Raw genomic sequence first — 22,049 nt, 5'->3', positions numbered from 1 at the left:
TGTGTCCTAAAGTGGTTTCAAGCACTATATATTAACTGGATGTCAAACTTTGTAGCCTGCTCTGCTAAATAGACAATACAAATGCAGCAACTTCTGTGACACGAGCAGCCTTTTCTGGTTCTGCAGTGAATGAAGATCAGCATTAACTCTAGTTTTTCATAGTCTGAGATGCTATGCTATTACTGACACATGACTGTGCTGTTAGGTGGCTGCTGTTGGTTATTCCTGTGATGCTTCAGATTTTAGCTTTTATATTTTTCAGATTCTGTACTGCTTTAGTGTGTAGCTCTGAGCTTCATATTAAGGGATGGTAAGCTCTCTTCACAGAGTAGCTAGACAATTTCTTCTCTAGCTGGGGACCAAGGACAACTGATCCAAATTTCAGGCCCAAAAGCATAAACAATGTGGACTGAAGAGAGAAAAACAGGAAGGATGGGACTTCATCAGCTAAAGCTATAATTGGACAATTAACTCCAATATGCTAATGGCCCAGAACTTATAAAAGTGAGAACCCTCATGACTGGTCATCCATTTTGTGACCATTTTGGGTTCATCTTGGATGCAGCCATGGCTGGGCTCTTGTACTGCCCAAGGTGTATCCATTGAGGCCTTCTAATAAATACCTACTTTATCCTTTAACTCAGTCTAGCCTCTGTTCTAGGTCAGCCTTCACAAGGCATCACCTATATCCTGTTTCTCTGTAGGACAGATTTTGAGGGGGTGTGGGAAGCTGAGTAGTTCTTCTGAATTTCTAGCCACTGGGGGCTGTTCCTTAAATGAACAGGCATAGCCTGTAGTGAGAGAGAACATTTCAAAGATGTTCTCAAAGAACTTAATAGTTGCTGCTAATGGTAATTCATGTATTTTATGATAGGTCTAAAAGATTAAAATCTTTTCTTGTTAAATGAATGTGTAAATCTAGAGAAAAAATCTCTATGCCAATGTTTGATGGTATAACACAATATGCCAATGATATTTCACAGTCAGTTTTATAATATTGTTGTCAGCAGTTTTGTGTTTGCAAGCAATATTTAGAAGCTTAAGAGAGAGTAAACCAAAGCCATAAATCATTAAAATGTTCTGATACATTTATTTTCCCTTTTGTTTGAAGTCAGACTGAATTTTATGTGTTCTATCTATGTTACTAAGGAATTTTTAGTCTAAAAGTCCTAATATTGGCAGCAGAATAGATTCTTTAAAAAACCTGCAGACTTCCTCTCCCTTGAAACAGCTGGTTTGCAACTTACATGCTTGAAGAATTTTTAAAATATAAAGTAAAATATTGTGATTAATGAAAGGGCTATGCTGATCATTTTATAAGCAGTCATTTAAAAATGCATACTTTATAACTGTGTGATTTACTTGGGTCTAAATTAAAATTTTCAGTACCAACAGAGGCTTGAATGATTGAATCCAATCATTACTTTTATTAGTATATTTTTCATTAAGCAGGTCAGCAAGAATTTAATATTAGCAGTAATAGAAGAGAGAATTGTAAATGAGATAGTTTTAAAGAAATTACTGGAACAAATACATCATTTTTCTGCTATATATTACTGCATGCCATCTAAATTTTTTTTTCACCTTGTTCTAGATTTTATACAGTCTGTATTTATTTACCTTGGAATCAATCTGATATGAAGTCTTTCTTGTTTCTTTCTATTTTTAAAATAACAGCTATTTGTACACTTTCTCTTTTTTGGTTCCATCTTCTTTTTGAGTGATGGATCTGCCTCAGAAGAGAGATGCTAGAATTTTATGTAAGCATTCACTACCTTGAAGGGATAAGGTTCAAGCCAGGGAAGAAACCCTCCAACAGAACAAAATGCTGACTGGGTAACATTTTGATGCCCTGAAAGGAGAGGGAAGACTAATTGTGAAAATATTTTTATCATCAAATAAATGCAAGGGAGGGGGAGGGTGTGATTTTTAGGTAAATTTCAATGGTATCTGCTAATTTTATCCTGTGCATGTAATTTTTCCATCTCAAGTGCTGTAGCAGAGAGATACTGAGCAGTACCTGATGCTGACATCAGCGCTGTGGTCAGCGCCTGCCGTCACATCCCTGGGCAGGGAGGCTTTCAGGAGCCTCAGTCCTTGATACTGAAAGAAGTCCCCAGGCTTTGACTAAAACACAGACTGCTGCAAAGCAGCCACGCTTGGTTGAAATTATTCCTTTTCAATAGGTCAGCCTCATTTGGGATGATTGTCTGATGATCTTGTATTCTTCTGTATGATCATGCAGATAATGCCTTCTGACATTTCTGGCTGCTACAAGTTTCTTAGTCCAGTGAGCATGGGTGCTTGGCTGCAGTTTCTCAAACCGTTTTTTCACCTGTGTCTTCCTGCTTATGCTTTGCTTGATCCTGGTGCAGCAGCATTAGAAGAGAAGGAAGAAGCATCTTCTTAGCATCTTAATGCTAAGTCCATGAAGGAGTGGCTAGTAGTAAGCACAGCACAGTTTATAAAACAAACAAATAAACAAAAACCCCATGGGTGTTGTAAAAACAGAAGTACTTTTATTTCTAGAGAGAAAACTAAACAGACACAGGTCAGATGTGAATCTCATTATTAATGCTGTTCTGGGAAAAACAACTTGAGTACCAAGATGATATGTGTGGCCTAAAAATAATCTCAGCATACTGCAAGTAAGCATGCATACTGCATTTTTTTTTATACTTGCAGAAAAATGTGAAGAGATTTCTAAGAAAGCAATGACTTCAGAGCTAAAAGCACTGCAGCTAGTGCACCCGATTACTAAATACAATGTAAATTAACTAAATACAAGAAATAAGTGAAATTCCTTTACTTTTTAAAAAATCTATATTCATGGTGTACTCTTTTCTCTAAGGTTTCTGGGGAAAGAGAGCAGTATAGGTGTCATGCTGCATTATCATGTTTTCAACTTTATTTAAATGGCTGTAAATAGAAAATTTAAATTTCTGGGAAATTGTTGCAGATGTGTTCAAGTATTCTTCGGCATTCAGTCACTAAAACCAATTCTAGTTTTTGGTTTTGAGACATCCCCTGTGTTCTCAGTGTTATTGTTTATACCTTCAGTATTTTACTTACTGCTTTTACTTTTCTCCATATCTTTACTAGGTAACTTTGCCATGTCATAGAGTTTGTTTCTAAGTATTGAGGACTAAAAATAACAATTGGATTATATGGTTGGGGGTTTTTTGGAGCTTTTTTTGTGTTGTGGGTTTTTTTTTTTCCTTAATGAGAAGTTGTTTGTGGTTTCAAATTCTGTTTCTAAAGAAAGAAATCCTGTTTAATACATGTTGGTTCTACTTTATATAAAATATTGCAATTCTTTCCCTGAAGAGCTACAAATAAAAAAGCTTGTCATATGGAGAAACAAAGCGGACAAAGGAAATGAAGTGAGAGAATATGAGTAATAAGTCTGTCTTCTGATCTCTCTGATGTGTCCACCCTATATTGGAAAGTAGTTGTGGAGCTGAGTTAAATAGCCCTGCTTCACAGAAGTATTCTTTTAAGTCCTGGTATCTTTCTCTAATTGACTCCTAATCACTGTCAGTTATATTCAATGACTTTTTTCTCATGGGCAGAAAGCTGCTTTGTAGTCATCCCAAAAAAATGGCTTATGACAACTTTTGCAATAAGTTTCAGTAGAGCCTTTTTTCTTTTTTTCCAGGTTAACGGTCATTCTTATAGTATTATTTTTAATCAAGGAATATGGTTTACGTGAACAGATATGAAAAGAACTTACTGTGGGTAAAAATAAGGCAAAGTTCTGTCTTTATTGTCCCTGGATATTTTGCAGAACTTTGCCTGGATTATTTTAATTTCAATCTTTTTCTACTGAATAAAATCCCAAGCAGATTTTTAAAATCAAATACCAAACTCAGTTGGAAAGGAGGAGGGCACAACCCTGTAACTGGGTGATGGAGCACTATTTGGAAACACTGACAATTTTCAAGTTGGTTTGCTCAGTGTTTTGTATTAATATACATATACTGAATGCACAGCAGTATTTTAATTCTAATTTCTCATTGATGGAATTGTCTGAAATCAGCCTTTTTTTTTTCCTTATCCTCTTAGTTGAATTTTCAGCTGGATTTCCTGTTGCTTTTGAGATTTTGTTAAATTATCTATTTGAAAATGCTAAGATTGATCAAGGCTGTTGTGTTGGGCAAGTTCAGTTTGCAGAGGCATAAATGGAACTAATAAAGCAACACACACTATTGCATGTTGGGACAAGTTTGGGTGTCTCCTGTTTGACAAGGAGCTTAACTCCCAGCAGAAATCTATTTGTTATTTATGTTCTGTGTGGCTCACGATGAGGGAAAATTCTCTGCTACTTGAAACAAACTCACACCACCCTCTCAAAAAAAATAACAATCCTACCCCACCACAACTATGTTGTGATATCTGCTGCATTGCTGCTGTGCCATGGAATATATAAAATATTATACTTGGCTTGCCTTTTTTTCTTCTTAAACGCCATTGGCTTTTACAGATATGGCATAGGTGCCAGGTTCTGTGTTTTCATGTTCTTCTGATTTCTGATGGCAGCTAAAATGAGCTGAAGGAGGTGACTTAAGCGGAAGGGAAAGTCATGTTGTCCTTAGGGTATTCCTTCCTCATGACTCGCTCATAAATGCCTGAAAAATTGTCTGAAGTAGAGTATTTCCTCTTTCAAACACTACTTATTTTTTTTCAGGAATGGTTTTACAGTAATCTTTCTGTACTGAGCTGATGTTGGATATACTAGCACACAATCCAGAGACAGGAAATTTTGGAGAAGTGACCCAAAGCAGAGATCCAGTGTAATCTGGCATGTCATAGTAACAAACTGTGTGGTAACAGCTTTACAAAGTTGCTGTCATTTTAGATAGTTTTGAAAATGGGAAGCCATAGTGGAAGAGTTGAGAGCAAAATCTATGAGGGAGATTGAAGTAGACTGTGGTGAGCAAAACAGTTTGACTGTTTGGTGATTATTCAGTTGTCTGTCTGGACCGTTTCCTTCAAAAGAGAAACCAAAGTGACTGTTTCTAAGAAAGAGGAGTAATTAACGTTGACAGGGTTTCTGCTTCTGAAAGGATTTCCAGTAGCAGTCCTCTCCCATGTTGTATGCATGCATGCATACAGAACAGGAACACAAGAGTCAGCCTCAAATTGCAACTGGTCCCTAGCATTTTTTTCTGCTTCAATATTCAGTTGGGCACTGTTGCCCGTGCTTCCTCTTCCCTGAAGGAAATATTCCTCCCCTTACACAGTTTTCATACAAGAGAGGCTCCCTTGAGACTTTTTGCAGTGATCTGATTATTTATAGTTTATAGGTGATGCTGTATAGTACATATTTTTCTTGGTGATCACGATTCATTGTCAGGGATGCTGATGTACTCTTGCAGTAAGGAGGCTGATGTAGAGGAAACCTCTCAGGAGATGTGGGTTTGCTCACAAAGTGCATCCTATCTTTATATACTGAATGAATATTCATAGTGCTGCATATCACAAAGTTTCTCTTAAATGTATTCAGTTTGAACTGTAATTACTAAAAGTCTTTCTCAAGACTTTCTCTGCATTAATATGGTAGGTACCATTTAACTGTGAGGTAGCTTATAATGCCAAACATATTTGACTTGTCCCATTGGTGCTTTTTTGAAGAAATTAAGAGGAATCTTAATAATACAAAATAAGCAAAAGGTGGCCTGAGTTTAACTACTCTCAACAACAATGCAGCATCCACCTTGTTAATGGTGGCAGCAGTTCAGTTTGAAGCAAGAAACTAGTGGTATTTAATCAGTGCTCAGCAATCACACAGCCTGAGCAAACCCAAGCCAGTTTGGTGCAAGAAAGCAGACAAAGAAAGAGGAATGTGTCTCTCTTATGCTGAAGAGATAGATGCTTACTGCTAAGGGTACAGGAAAATAGGCAGTGCTAACAGGATATTTGAGGGCTCTTGCTCAAGTAATAAACCATTTAATATGCAGCAGATGTTTTGTGTGTCTTGTGTCAGGCTGGAGGCGGTACATGTTTTGGATGCATAAACAGAATAATGGGGTTTTTTTGTGTGTGTGTTCTTTATCCCTCCCCCTTTTTCTGTGAGTATTTTCTGACATAAAAACCAGAAGTTATACCAGTTGAAACCCATAAAGAAAAGATGGAGTTCGATGCTGACAGTGTTTCCACCACAAACTCATTTGTTGGGTTTTATGCAACTGAGTATTAACTGTTATCCAAAGCTACCCAGTTATATACTGTCCTGTGCACAGTTACACAGTTTGAAGCTAATTAGAGTTAGCATTGAGGACACAAATTTCCTTTGCTTCTTCAAAGGAGGTAAAACTTTGAAGAGTGTGGAAGAAATGTAACTTCTGTTCTGCAGACAGCTTTACAAAACAGTTTCATCTGAAATGGATCCTTTTTTTGTTGGTATATTACCTTGTCTTAAAGGTTGCTTTTTAGAGGATATAATGTTTTTAAATGTCTTTGAAATAGACTCAGTGCAATGCTTTACTTGGCATTGTACAGTGATCTTTTCCTGTGGGCTTTTTCAAGGGTGTTTTGGCAGACAGTTTAAAATATTATTTTATCTTTGCTGATTTTTTTTCTCTCAGTCCCTCGTGTCTGGACACCGGTTCTTGTATACTTTAGATTAAAGGTTCTGGATTGTCCCTAAGTTACATAAAAGTAGTTGTCCTGTTTCTGACAGGAGCCAGGACCAGAATCTGGGGACACAGGCAAAAGACAAATGGAGCAAGTAGAGCGGGTTAGTTCTCTTCCTGCCTTCTGTCAATCAGAGACGTATGAAAATGCCTCTGATGACACTACTGGTTTCCTATAAAATAAATAAATATGGGAATAAAAAGAGGTCAAGTCTTCCAAGGTTGTTGATATCTGATAGCTGTCATGCTTCCATAGTAGGGTTTGGTGGGATTAGTTTTCCTTCACCAAAAGCACACTATAGTCCTTTTGATGTAAACCTGAATGTGTTTTTACTGGAGTTTGCTATTTGAAAATTGGTTCCACTGCTAGCAGGGTGATGACTACTGTTGTGTAAAAGTAAATACTTTTGCTCCACCACATGAAGAGTAGAAAGTTGCAACAGTTTCACTCTCTATTCCTCTTTCAGTCTCCAATCAGATTCAGGCATTTTTGCTGTCCCTGGGGTACAATCTGTATGGATTCTTGTACTAAATTCTGATTAGATATGTTAAACAGATTTTTTTCTAAAAGCTTCATTAAAAACATTTTTTCCTATAGATAGCATTGTAAACCAAGCCTGTTTTAATCTGCTTTTGTGTAGTTTATGCAAGCCATCAAATTTAATGATTCTCATACCCTTTTTTAGCTGTCATATTAGAAAGGATTTAAATCAAAATATGCTCACTTTTTATTAGAAACTTGCTGGATGAGCAAAATAGGCATATTCTATCAGATTTTGTTCTGCTGTTTAGATGATACTTTTGTAGTATTCATGGTACAGTGAAATACAAAGCAAGGACTGAATATAAAAAATTGCTTATTGAAGAAGAGAAAAAGAGCCAACAAAGCAAGTTCAGTGGATATGTGCTGAGCAGCAAACCCATCACAAAAGGGTTCCACTGGCAGAGTAGTTATATCTCTGGGCATTTCAGTAGTGGATTCAGTAGAGAATTCACATTAGCACACTGAAGCCTGTCTTTTCACTTTTGTTAGGAAAAAGTTATATATTTTTAAAAAAGCTTTTTGATGATAATGTCTTTGGAAATTTGCTCAAGGATACACGGTGTGGGTTTTTTTCTCCCAATGTAGTTCTTAGTCATATTTAAACCATACCCCACCCCCCAACAAAAATAAATAAATTTTAAGGAAAAATAGAAAAGTCTTTAGGCATTCCATGTTTTCCATTCCTAAAGACTATGCTCTGTTGAGCTTCCAAGCTTCTCTGGGCAACCAAGTCTTGGTTATCATTGACCTAGAAACACAAAGTTTCATTTCAGTGGACTAGGAAATAAGAAATCAAGTTACATAAGACTATTGGTGCTGGAAGACATATTAATGAGCATCATTATGCCTCCTATTTTGCAACCTTTGCTCAATTAAGCAGGGGTCTTCCTATCTAGTTGGATTTAGATTCTGTAGCATCTCTAGGAAATGTAGGACTTGCAGTTCTTGCTTCAGAAAAGACTAAGTTCTTTCTTGGAAAACTAACTGTGAAAAAAAAATAGTTTAATTTTTAAGAAAAAGTATAGCTCTCTGATCTTTAATTTAAGAATAGCTTTTTAATGTCTTTTTTGATGCTATCTGTGTGACAATGAAGCTTTCTTCTGCCTTTGTGCTGTAGTACTGGATTCTTTTCTAGTACACAAAGGAGGCCTTTCAAAGTCCTCATGAGGTTATTTTAAGTGTGGCTTTTCCAAACAGGCTTCAAAACATCTTTTCGTGATTTTAAAATGCTGTTGGATGAAAATGGAGGCAATAGCCTTACTGGTTTTGAACTGTAACAAGTTCAGAAGAAAGTCAGTTATCCTTCCTTGTATTGAAGTGTCTTGCAGGAATGTACAGATGCAGTTTGAGATTGTCGGTTTACTGGTTATCAGTTTTTACAATGTCAGCAACAGCTTTGTGTTTCTTGTCTGTAAGCCTGAGCAGTAGTGACACAGCATACTTTCTTTCCTCTGTCTCTTTGGCTGCACTATTGCAAGGTACTTTGTTTGAGAGATGTTTTAGATGCTTATTTTATGTAATGGGTGTTTATTGGTGCATATTCAGAGGTAGCTGGTGTTTTCAGTAAGTAGTTATGATCACATGCACTTCTCCAGAGAGAGAAGGGAAATTATCAAGAGACAAGACAGTCGCAGTGAAAAAGTACCCATATTTCTGGCCTGAAGCATTTATTTTGATAAATCAAAGGAAAATTCTTAAGTAAGCTAACATTTATTTGCCTCTGGTAAGAGATCACCAGCATGCATAGTCTAATTCTCTTTTGCCCACTTCTATGCTTTTAAATTCCTGTCAGTTTAGTTTCCTTGTGCAGGCAGGCAGAAAGGAGGAATTTGCTGTCGATGTGACTTCCAGGTCTACACTCACATTGAACCCTTGTAGCTGACACCCTATTTGCACACTCTTTATTGACACTACAGCAAAAGAGAGAGAAAGTGGCAAATGTAAACTGAGAGACAATTTAGAAAAATGCAGCCTTTGGCACTTCTCTTCAATCCTTTTTGAGTTATCTAGATTCCTCTATTTAAAAATAAATCTAAAATACTCAATATATATTTGTTATGAAGGCAAACAGCTTCCTCTTTTTTTTTCTTTTGTTCCCCTCACTCTCATATTTTCTTTTCTTCCCCTATTCTGGTGTTGGTCACTGTCACTCATTTATCGGAACATGTAGGATACTGTCTGATCTTTAATGTCTCATGCTACACGTGTCTTTTTATCTCTAGGTATTAATGGTTGTGTATTAGGCACCATTTTTCTCCTTCATTATTTCTCTTGCCACATAGATTTTGTATGAAGTAGTAAAAGGCAAATGCATGGTGGGCTGCACAGTCTCACATATTGCTCTTTATTTGATTGTTTTCCTTATCAGATGGGGTAGACACATAAAATTAACTTTTACAGAGAGATGTGTACAGAGACAAAAACACTTTTGAAATTTTGTGTGTACATGTTCCATTAAATAGAATCTGACAGGAAGGAACAGCTTTTAAACATGCTATGCTTATTTTCTTTCTAGTTCATTCTTTAGTGATGGAGACAGCTGGCAGAGACTCAGTCACAACCTTTATCTCTGTATGATCTTTAAAAACAATTCCTCATCTCACTCTGAGTTTGCTCAATCATCCTGCTTATTTTTCCCATCCTGTTAAATGCCACAGATTATTTTTTCCCATTTCATTTTAGTGTATAAAAGTAACAGGAATTTTCAAGCACCGGGTGCAGAATGAAGATGAATAAGTAATTAAATGCTACAGGAGCTGCTGATTGGCACATAAGGCTACAGTGTGCTGAACTGATATGAGTTACAGTAACGTGCATCTTTACTTCCTTGAAAGAGTGCATAATGAGACCTGATTTAAATATGTTCTGTTTTTAAGAAACATCCCATGTGTTTTCTTTGAAATTAGCTTTGCCTTCATCTGTTGGAACTATTAAGCAGATCTGCTCCTTGAATTATTCTGTACAAGTCTGTACAATTCAAAAGAGAAAAAGAGACTGCAAATTAACAGTGAGTAATTTTGGAAGTCCACTTACTATGCTCAAAAACAATTTTAAGGTGCAGCTGAAGGAAATCGGTGCTTTCAGGATGCGCTAAACAGTGCAAAAATCACAATAGCAAAAGTTTTATAGCTTTTAAATTTTCCAAGAGAGGGAAAGACTTAGCTGCAAAGCATTACCAAAAGAAATTTTGTAATGCCCGGGTTTAAGCAACTTCTTTTAAAAATCTTATCTTACAAGAAGAGTTTGATTTTGTATTAGAAATCAGATGTATCTTTAATGAAGAGAGGGCAAATAGGTTTGATTATCTTGGTGTAACAGAGGAAATGGTCTATCTGTCTGCATTTCCAGAGTTATAAAGGGAGTAACATATGTTTTGCAGTCACCGAAAGAGGAACAAATCAACATGGAGAGTAAATCACTGGCTCATGGTTGAAAATCATGGAGGCCCTTCTCTTTCCTGAGAGGAGGATTGTGTTAGTTGGGTCCTGGGTTACTCCACTGTAGTTGGCTAACTTGAGACCTCATACTTACAAAATGAATGCTGCCGTGCTGATTGTAGTCATTGCTTTGTTTCATGCTGCATAAGATATTTCAAGAGTGTAGTTTTGTAAGCACATGTCCATCTACTAGTGGAAGACTTTTTTCAAAGCAGGTTTTTTTAAGGTATTTTTGGCTAGTATTGTTTAGGGTCAGCTATGAAAACTGTTTGTGTTGACACTGCATCAGCACACCAGGTCTTAGGTTTTCAGGGCTTTTTTCCTCTCTATTATAAGAATCAAGAATGTCTAAAATTAGTGTTAGTTTTTCCAGGACTCTTGCATGTCCTGGTTTATGTAGGAAGTAACAGTGGATTTGCAAATGCAACAGAACTGTGTAAACCGTAGACATTGGATTTAATGGCCTGTCACCTGTCAGATTACTGAGGGAAGTGATGCTTTAATTTTAAACCATTATCTAAAGTATACAGTAATTTTGCAATTTATAATTGTTGTATGAAATATTGTGGTATGAATTACTGACCAATTTGTGTACAGCCTCTTTTTGTATGACCAATATAACTTTGAAATATTATTTTGCTTTTGTAAACATAAAAAAGCATAGTGTGGGCAAAATAAAGGCAGTATCTCTGTGCTCAGTGTTCACTTTTTCATTTTGTATTCACATCTGCATGCTCAACAGGACTCAAAAAATACTTGCATCCATGTTTTTAGCTTATTAGTAGGCAATTTTCAAGTTTTGAGATGCTTCTCAAGTTTTTTTTTTCCATATCTTCACCTACTGAATCTGTATCAGAACTCTAGTATCAATTTTCTCCTAGTTTTCTCCCTGAAACACATAGTCAACAACAGGAGCAGAATTCACCCTCTACTAAAATCTGTGCACCACTAAAGCTTACAAATGCTTTAGCTGCTTTAGTTCTTTTGACAAAAGGAGAAAGAAGTAATATCCTTGTCTACTGAAGGAGGCGCATCCATTCTGAGTAGCCATCTCTTGAAAAACTAAATAAACCACTAAAATATGTGATTGTACTTCTTATTATATAAAAACAGTTAAAATCAGCAAATTCTGTATTGTGGGTTTTATGTTCCTTGCTGGGCTTTTTATGACTTACTTTCACTCTGTAGTGTTCCTCTAGATATGATTTTTCCAATGAAATCTTTATTTTATCTTTTCAAGACAGATGAAATTTCAGCTCAAGATCAGATTTATAAGTGGGTTTCTTTTTTGTTCTATTGCAGAGAGGTTTGCTGGGACAAGAGATAGTATTATTGGTATGCTTGGTTATCCTTGCATTGTGTAGTCTCATTGCTCTTCTTGTTTACTGGCAGAGAGAGACAGAAAAATATAGTGAGTATTGCTAAGAAAAGGTTATGCAAGTCTGAGTGCATTATTTTTGCACCTGTGGTATAAGAAAAAACCAAAGCAAAACATAATCTAGGAAGTCTGGGGTGTGCTCAAGGTACTCTATTGCTAAATGATTTTAGTAGTAGTATTTCAGTGTATGGTTTATGTTATGCTAAGAGAGTTCTCTATAAAAATATTGACAAGGATTGCTATGGATGACTTGTAGTTGATGAGCTGTATGGGCCAAACTCTTAAAATCTTTTGTTGTCAACTTCAATTTGAACTACTTCAATGGCAGGGATGTTGGTGAATTAAATCCAAGGTCTCTTAGGTCAAACTTGATTGAAGTTTTATTGAGGGTCAGGAGAAATTGATGAAAGGCATTATGTGAGGGTAAACAGGAGACAAAGTAAAAGAGATCCTTCTCTAGATTGTTTCTAACTGGTGGAATTTCTTAGCATACTCAAAAAGTTACATAGCCTTCCTTTTCTTGTATGCTTTGGCAATATTTTGGAAGTTATATGGAGGGGAGAAAAGTAAATCTAGAAATATTCCCTACTTCAAAGTGCAGTAATCAGCCCTCTGTTTCTGACATGTTTTTGAAATAAAATGTGTTATATTTTACTGATGCATCCACACAGGTTCTACTAACCAAAAGTCTTTTACATGGGGAATTTTTCTAGCCATACAAACTGCCTTCTTTCTTTCTTGAAACAAATTCCTACGTAGAGAATGCCTTAATGATTTGTAACCTGTGGATGATTCAAAGTATCTTATTCTAGTGTGTGTAATGTGAAACTAAAATATTGATACATACTGTGAAGAACTGAAGAGATTCTTCAGGAATGTTGCTTTTACAGTACTTCCATTTCTGTATTTATTTTTTTTTAATAAAGAAGGTTTGTTTTTTAAATGGCAATTTTCATTACTTACTACATCTAGTATGTGCTGAATCCTACAAAGAATATCATTGCTATAAAGAAGTATACAGAGAACACTGTTCTGAGGAGTGTTTGTATAAATACAAGAGTTAATGCTTACTGGACAGTATAATGCAGGTTCCTAAATGTAATTGAGGTTACTGTGCTATCAGTGCTTAGTTTTTCTTGGGGTTATGTATTTATTTACATGTTTGTTTATTTATTTATTTTATTTGAAGCAATAGAATGGAAGGATTTGGAAAGATGAGGAAGATAAAGGAATGAAGTGGGGAAGGAGGGAGGAAAAGTAACATCTTGCCTCCTGCTAAGCTAAAGTTGAGATGAGGGTGTTTTTTGTGATTGTGGCATCAAGAGACTAAGTAATGAAAAGATAAGACAGCATTTGTGATGCTTTTATGATATCTGTTTTTCAAACTTTTCTGTCATAGAACACTCATTTTATTATATAATTTTGTCAGCACTAGCTAACTGCATTTTGATCTGGAGTGGGGCCTTAGCAAATTGTGACAGCAAAATAAGCCTTGACTTTTAAATAAGAACTAAAAAATGTACTGTAAAAAATAAACATAGCATTTTAATAATGTTTAAAGTATCTTCTTTTGTGTGTGTAGAAAATAATAGAAATAAAAAAGGAAAAGTAGTTTCCTTCTAGGTGGGACAGATTTATGCTTTATGCTGGAAGAAGATGCTTCATAAGAAACATAACAGCTGACTACTTATAAACTTCTTATTTTTTTAAAGGTTGGTTATACTTAAACCTTTAATAAAGTCATAGGTGCTGGAGAACAAAATATCCTGAAATTATTTCTACCACCATGAAAAAATCTTACATCAAAATTGATTTTTTTTTCTTTCTGTATATAATTTTCAAAGGATTTTTGCATAATTAAAATCAAAATATTTTTTGATTAGTTTAAAAATTACTTTTTCAGAATGTGTTATCACAATAAAATTTGATACATGTTTTCTAAATTTTAAAAATATTAGCAAATAGCGGACAGAAACAAGATGTTTCGTTTTCTAAGGAATGTTAATAATTTTTGTTATTCACCTTAGCATTTGTAAAGTAATTTCCTGAAGTCATAGTAGATGCAATTTGCTGTTATTCCAGCTATCAAAAAAGTAAACGGTCTGTTGTAGCAATCTACTATATATTAGCAATCCTGTTGAAAGCAAGAACCCCATTAAATTTACTTTCTAATGGAATTTTAATGTAGTAATTTGTTAGGCTTTTTTTAAACTTACCATCATCACCTTTCTTGTATTCCTTTCTTCAAGTCAACTTCCTAAAAATTACCCTTCCAGCCTCAATTTCTTGCTCCTTCTATTTTGTAAAATTTGCATTTTTATCTTGCAGTCTGATTAATGTTGGCTATTACGCACTCACTAGGCAGGTGTGGTTGGAGAGATGAAAACAGAGAAAATGATCTTGTTCACGAAGTCAAGTAACAAGTGAATTCTTCTTTCCATTCCCAAAAGGCACTGAGGCGTGAACTGAAGGAAAAAGAGCAAACCGTTCTCAATGCTGTGGACCAGGCACGAGTTTTCCTTGCTGACCAACCCATTGAGGGGCCTGAGGAACCAAGGAGGAGCTTGCATTCAAAAACAGGTCAGAAAATACTCACTGCTGGGGAGGGTCAAAAAAAGAGAGAAAAGACTTGCATGTCTCTAGTACATATTTTATATCTCAGTTACTTTCTCAGACCTCAGAATCTTCTGAATGGCATCCTGATGGCTTTTATTTCTGTTTTAGACTCAAGGGTTACTTCTCTGCTTTGTAAGATTTTAATGGAAATTTATAACATTTTCATGGAAGAAGTAGAAACATCTCTTCTGCTTTTTCCAATTTTTGGTTCAAAACACTAATGATAGTTCTGTTCTTTTTTCTTAACATGATAACATATGCACCTTAAATGTAGTCAGAATAGTACTTCAAGGATTCCCATTCAAACATCCATATGTCTATTGCAAAGTTTTACTCCACAAATAGAAATAAGCATGTTTAGTGGTGTATCTCATTAGAAGTAAAATAAATCCACTTTAGGAAGGAAGTCATTACAGAATCCTTAGGATTTGAATATTGGGTGAATCCTTGCTAAGGAATGGAACTACAGCTCTGTTAGAAACTGGTTTTGCACAGTATTTGTTGAGATATTACTCTAAATATCAGAGACGCGCAAAAAGGTAATAATTTTTCTCCACTCCCCCACAACCACAAAATAGGAAATTATCTCTGTAAGTACTACAGTTACATGTCTGATATAAGCTACAGCATTATGAAGTCTTACTTTTAGTCACACAAGAGCTGTTCTCAGAAAAGGTAATAATCTGCTTTTGCAGAACTGTCAGTTGATGTAAGGTGTGAACAATTTACTGTTCTGTATAATTTACAAAATTAAAGTATATCTGCTTTTATCAGGAGTTAGTTTTTTATTTCCATACATCATCTTATACATCTCCATTGCGAACTTCTTAAGTTTGTTCAGTGGAAACAGCTAATCTCCTGCATCCATTCTTTGCACTATTTCTGTACAAATTTTTATGTGGTTTCATATTCCCTAGTTCAACTTTATCCCTAAGTCTTGAATAGCTAGTGATTAAAGCCAATGAACCATTTATCTCATTGATTAGTGCTGCTGGTGCCCTCACTTGACTTCTGTTTTGAGCTCCTGACTCCTGAAGATATTCTGTTTCTCTTTCCTCTCAAACCCATTTGCTTTATGGCATTTCTAATGTTTTGGTTGGTCTAAATCACAAGCAACCTTGCAGTTGAAAAGTAAGGATGCTCTCTGTATATCTGTTCATTCTTTCATACAGAAGTTTGAAATTGCAGATTCTCTTCTCAAAATCATAGAACCTCTCAGTGCAAATGATGCTAGCACATAAAACCTTGCCAATGCAAAATGTTCATTTTCTAACAGGGTTTGATATCAATGATCTAGTCAGTGTTGATTGACAGGATGCAAACTGCAAACGCAAACTTCAGATTATAAGATGCATCATAAATTCTTGCTATCCAGTCTATTATGATGAAAATTATTATTATTTTGTGTTATACCAATGGCAGTGAGAACAGTATAACAGGGAATTTGATGACCATGGTAAACTGCATTGCAATGACATCCATGGTCTGCAGGTGATGTGTGTATGTCTCTGGTCAAGCCATCATATTTAACAACCCGTCATATGTTCAGACTGAGGAGCCTCATACATGTGCACTGAACTTCTTTTCCTCTTTCTTCTACACACTCAGTACTTTCATGGACTTTCTTTTTTGAGCATGTGATGGGTTAGTCTTAACTACCAGCCAAACTCCCACCCATCCACTTATGTCTTCCACTGCAGTGGAAAGGAAGCAGGAGATGGGAAGAACATGAGAGAGAAAGCTCATGAGTCAGGATGAGGATCAGATGGGTCACAGATGCAGATCCTGTACAAACTACTGCTGTAGACCAAACAGGTTTAGCTTGGGGAAAACAAACTATTTATTGCCATTTAAAATAAATAATTAAATACTAAGTCGGTTTGTAGTGGGGAAAAAGCCTCACAAACATTAAAACCACGGCTTTCTTCCCACCTTTCACAGACTCAACTTGACTCCCTCATTCCTGTCCCTACCCTGCCTTGTGATGCCGGTCATGCTCAGAGAGGCAACAAGTGGCACGAGAGGGTGGGAAGGTGGTGACTTCATGGTTAGCCTAGTAGTTTCTTTCTCCTAATTCTTTCCTCTCACACCTTTCCTCTGTGGGGAAAATCTGCCTTACCATGGGGTTGCTCCTCCTTCTCTGACTTTGGTGTTCCCTCTGCTGTTTCTCCTGTTGGTTCCCTCCTCCTCTCTGGTGTTTTATGTTTCTTAAATACACTTTCCCTGAGGTGCCACCAGTGTGACTGAGGGCCTCAGGTGTGCCCCATGGTGAGTTGACTAGAGTCTGCTGTCCCTGGCACTGGGCAGCTCCAGCCTCTTCTCCCAGAAACCCCAATGAAGCTCCCACTGCCGGCAGTGGGCACTCGCACCCTGTGCAGAACAGACCTGCACTTTCTGTAGATTAATAGACCTTCTGGCCAAAAGCTGTCTTTAAATCATTCTGTCTGAGCTCATATATATGTAATAAGCTGTTAATTTTCACCTAGGAGTGAGTCTAGTAAATTTTTTCTGACAACTGATGCCACGAGTCTCCAGAAAACTTAATCTCTGAACTAGAGGACAGCCAGAGGCATACAATTTTTTTTCAGATTAACCATTATCAGTGAAGGATGTGGGCTTTAGTTTGCTTTTAAGATGTTATTTTTTTTTTAATTTTCTTTCAGCCTCACTGGTGTTCTGTAGTTGATTAAAGTTAACTTGTTGACTTCAGCGAAGTCCACTTCATGTCAATAAACATGGAGTGTGGTTATGGATTCTAAACTGACAGTCTGTTTTCTAAAAATATTGACAGTCAACACTGCACAGTCTTGATTTGAAAATTACTTTGGCTGGTTCTATAATAGAAATAGCAAAACTATTTTACTAACTCAAACTTGCATTAATTGGAAATCACAGTTTCTTGAGGTTATTTCTTACCTTGTATAAGGGAAGGGGTCATTTTGAGGGAATGATTAGCTAATCTGAAGATGATAAAAGTTGTGACATTGTTTTCTATTTTCTTCAACCTCTAAATCTATTTTTTTTAATCAATATTTTTGGTAGATTTCTCTTTCACCACAGGTCTTTTCATGCCAAGGAGGGCATTGTTGCAAGGGCATAGAATAAGACAGATTTAGGAGAAAACTGATCAGAATCAGTTTTGAACTTGTCTGACTGAGACCTCTTTGAAGGACTTGTGCATATAGATATATATATGTGTGTATATATATATACACACACACACACATATTTATTGTTCCATCCAAAGAGAACATTTGTTACAGCATGCCTTATGATCACCCATTATTTTCTGTAATGGTCTTGTTAATTTCAAACATATGACAAGAATGTAGTTTCAGGTTATGCGTAAGCCTTGGTTTTTTCTTTCCCCATCTTAACCTTATGCTTCTTGTGCTGGCCTTCTACTGTACCAGAGAGTAACTGGCACATTCAGTCAGAGTTCTCTATCTTCCAGGAAACTACTTTCTTAGCCAATTGCATCTCCCATGTGTCTTGTCTTCTGCTTTTGTTTTGCCATGTTTCTGTAGAGAGGCCCCATCACAAAAAAGCAAGCTTCACAGTCTTCCTGTATTTGAGCTGCCTCAGCATCTGAATGGAGCTGATTAATGAGCCAGCAGGCTAGCTGCTGAATTTAATGGATGGACAGGTTAAAGAAATTGAAAATGCTTATGTTTTTAGCATTTTTTGCACTTGTCCATAGTATAGGAGAAAACTTTGATCTAAAAAAAGTTAATTATATTTCTCTATGGCATAGTTACAGCTGGCTTTTTAATTCCATGTACTGTAAGGTTACAGGCCATTGGAAAGACAAAGGAAAGTAGATTTCATATTTTATGTCCCCAGGGTTCTATGAACTGATGATAAAACTTTGCTGAAATTCTGTCCTTACATTTCCACTGAAGCAGCGAAACATCCTAGCAGATCATCACAGGCCATTACACTGATTGTCATTGTAATAGTGAATGGTTCCGGGAGTCTGCAGTGTTGTCCAACTACTTTAGTAACTTAATTTTTTAAGACAATTAGATTCTTAGCTTTGAAAGCTGCTATTTGGTAGCAAAGTTTGTTGTGATAAACACATTTAAAAATAAGTATTTACCATCTGTTATCTTCTATTAATTGAATAGAAAGCCCTATAAATCACATCTGTGTTATAAAAGAAATATGTTATAGGCATCAGTAAATTGTATGTAGATGCTTTAAATAAACTTGTAGAGGGACAATATCTTTACCTGTTTCAGGCATAAACAAATGCTGATTTTTTTGCTTACCATCACTCACATTTAGGTAAATTTCTCTGCCGTAATTTTTCCTTTTGCAAGGAAGATCTCACTGAAAATAGGCAGATAGAAAAATTTATTCTTTTCTAATATATAACAGGTATATAGCAAGCAGCATTTCTATTCCAAATCATTTGGGTTTGTTCTCTAGCTATCATACACTACTGGGATTTTTTTTCCCTCTGCTGTGCCGTTGGACTGAGTATGAAGTCTTGACTGTGAATTAGAAGTGCTTAGGAGAATGAAGAGGATGTAGCCCACTGGAAGACAGTGGAATCATATCCAGAAACTAATTATACTATTTTCAACATTGCTGCTTTTGTTTTAGTTGGAGCTCATTCACTCATGTCTTCTAAAAGTTTCTTCCTGTGATAAAAGAAATGTGCATTTACCCATGAGAGAATCACAAAATACTTCTCTCTCTCATTTCCAAAATTAGCTCTTTTAGTCACCCTTACAAGTTTAGTCTGCTTTGGTAAAGCTTTGAAATTCGTCCTGTAGGGTCTATGTGGTTGTCTGCTTGGAGCCATATTAGTAAAGTTCAAGGAAATTGTTTCCACTTGCTGAGTGGTGTGGAGTTCAAACTTAGAGGATTTTAATGGAAACAGGCTGGCTGAAGTTCAAAATGGTTAATTTTATTATTGGATGATTGTTTGGGGTTTTTTTCATTCATGAGGACCTTGGGATATAAACCTAGTCATATTCATTCCTGACTTGTAGGCTCTGTTGTGTCCCAGTTTTATCTGAAATACGGGTTGTTCTCTGGGTGGAAACATGTTTACATTTAACCAACTACTGCTTTTTCTTAAACTTCCTGTTCCCATCACATTAGGACTAAGTTTTCTGTCAAGGTTGTTAGAAACTCAGACAATGCTTTCTCTTCAGCAATGCTAAAGGCTTCATGATGCAATGATAGCACTGCTTTTGGATCTTCTGCATAGGAGTTTGATCATGGGCCATTGTGTCTATTCAAATGCTCTGAAAGTTTTCATAATGAGCACAGTGCTATGTCATACATTGTTTTTGCTGCAAAGATTGATTGAACCAAGGAAGAGACAATGTTTGATGTCACATGAGAAGAAGGCAAAATGAAATCATCTCCAGTTCCAGTATATTTGGTTAAGAATTTAGCAGAAGTGAAAGGAAGTCATTGCAATTTCAGCAAGATGGAAAGAAATCACTAGTTCAAGGCTACATAATAAGGATTAATTGGTTGATTAGAATGAAAACTGTTTACAGCCAAATAGTTTGCTACAGCCAATAGCCAAAATAAATTCTTAAGCAAGAATTTTCTTCACTGCTATTATCCATATATGTAAGCATGCAAGGAACCTACATGCTGAAAATTCAGGCCTGAAAGTCTTCCTTCAGTCTGTGCTAGAGACATAGAAAAGCTGTTGGAGCTTTCAGTGCTTTGTTTGTGACAAAAAAATGTATATTAAAATCAAGATTTTTTTCACTACAGAAGAGGAGTTCTTTTCCCTGACTGCAAGGTCAGTTAATATCTGTCTCCTCCTGTAAACAGATGGTCCAGTGAATATAGGCTGTTCTTACTCTCTAAGCAGCTGCTGAAGTGATAATGTAATAAGTACCATTAAAAAAAAAGGGGTGGGAAGACACTGATCAGACTGGTGATTGAGAAGACTTTATATTAAGTAGGAAAAAAGAGCAACGACTACTGTGTAAAATTTTTTCAGAGCAAAAAGGAATCCTGTCTGCTGGTTTGTGTAATGACAGGCTGGTTAAATGAATTCCAAACTAAAAGAAGAAAAATCTTACTGTTAAGACACTTTCTTTGAGATTTACAATTTTATGCTATGCAACCAGTATCTTGAAGAATGTGATCTCTGCTTGAAAGAAAGTAATGTGCTGCTCATTAATAACTTGGGCTTTTGTGATGGAAAACATAAAGTTATACAAGATGTATTTCTGTTAAATGAATATATGCTGAATGGTTTATAGCTCATAAAAGCACATATTTTGCTCTATTTCTCTAGTAAATGTCTTTTTAGTGCAAGGTTTACAAGCACTTCCAAAGCTTTTGTAAAATAAAGCAGTCTTGCAATGAATTAATACTTTTCAAATACAATATGTAGTAGATATCCTTGCACTATAACATTGATTTGACAAATGGTCTTCAAATATGTTTTGAGTTTTAGTTCTGTTGGGATATTTGTATCACCCCAATCATCCTGGAATCTTTTTCCCATTCCCAAATAAGGGACTAGCTCTTTTGTGAGTAAAGCTGACTTGTTTTAGCTGGCCAGACAAATAAAGTCAAGCTATTGTTCCCCACTTCTAATCATTGAATCATCAAGCTTGGAAGAGACTTTCAGGATCATCTAATCCACTTGTTAACTGAGGACCAACATAACCACCCATGAACCTATCCCCAGGTGCTACAGGCACTTTTCTTCTTATTGCCTCTGTTAGAGCAAGAAGCACTCATTGGATCTCCTGTGTCTATGTGCCTTTAAGGAAAGCCAAAGAGTTTTGCAAGATTTTCAGCTCTTACTATAAAGCTTTCCACGTGTTCTTTGTCAAGTGACTGATAATTTTAACTGACTACCTAGCTTAGACCTGCATGGGTCTTGCAGCATTCTACTCTCTCATGCAGTGTTGGTAGGCTTTGGCTCTGACAACAGATAAAGAATGATGCAACTGCATGATGTTGGATCAAAGTGGTAGACTGCAGCTTTGCATATATGGAACGTTGCCTTAGTCCAGTTTCTGGGTATAGTGTCCCCTGTATTCACATGTTCAAGGTACCAACAGAGGAGGCTTTATCCAATTGGTCTGCAATAATCTTTCCCCTCTCAATGAAGCTTAGTTGCTTTACCTTATTTAAGGTGTTCTACCTCTGGATGTTCCCTTAATCCTAATTTATAAGTCTTGCAGCTTTCACTGCTGAGGTTTGGTTGCCCACAACCTACAGCTGTATGATAGGAAACCTCAGCCTGTGAGAGAACCTGTAATATTAAATGCTGGTCCTTAGGTGCAGCTTGACTTCTAGATTGTTCACAGTCCCTTTGTCATTGGACTGTAGTGAATTCCCATTCATTCATCAATATTATTATTCTCAAATGTGAATTATTCCAAAAGTACATATGCTAACAACTTCTTTGATGTCTTTACATAGGCATTTTGTAGCTGTTCTTT

At 36.2% G+C, this 22,049-nt stretch overlaps 1 protein-coding gene across 2 annotated transcripts in view; it reads left to right on the top strand.

The window, feature by feature from the left end:
- Window positions 1-22,049, top strand: part of UTRN (utrophin) — a 341,520-nt gene that overhangs the window by 238,603 nt on the left and 80,868 nt on the right. For both annotated transcript variants that reach the window (XM_066546847.1, XM_066546846.1), the window contains one exon: window positions 14,445-14,574. In XM_066546847.1, the coding sequence (XP_066402944.1) occupies window positions 14,445-14,574 (130 nt within the window). The remainder of the gene's footprint in view (window positions 1-14,444; window positions 14,575-22,049) is intronic.

This window comes from Molothrus aeneus, chromosome 3 (assembly GCF_037042795.1).
Source record: "Molothrus aeneus isolate 106 chromosome 3, BPBGC_Maene_1.0, whole genome shotgun sequence".
Classification (NCBI taxonomy): domain Eukaryota; kingdom Metazoa; phylum Chordata; class Aves; order Passeriformes; family Icteridae; genus Molothrus; species Molothrus aeneus.
The sequence above is the reverse complement of the archived record's forward strand: the minus strand, read 5'-3'. Positions and strand labels throughout refer to the sequence as shown.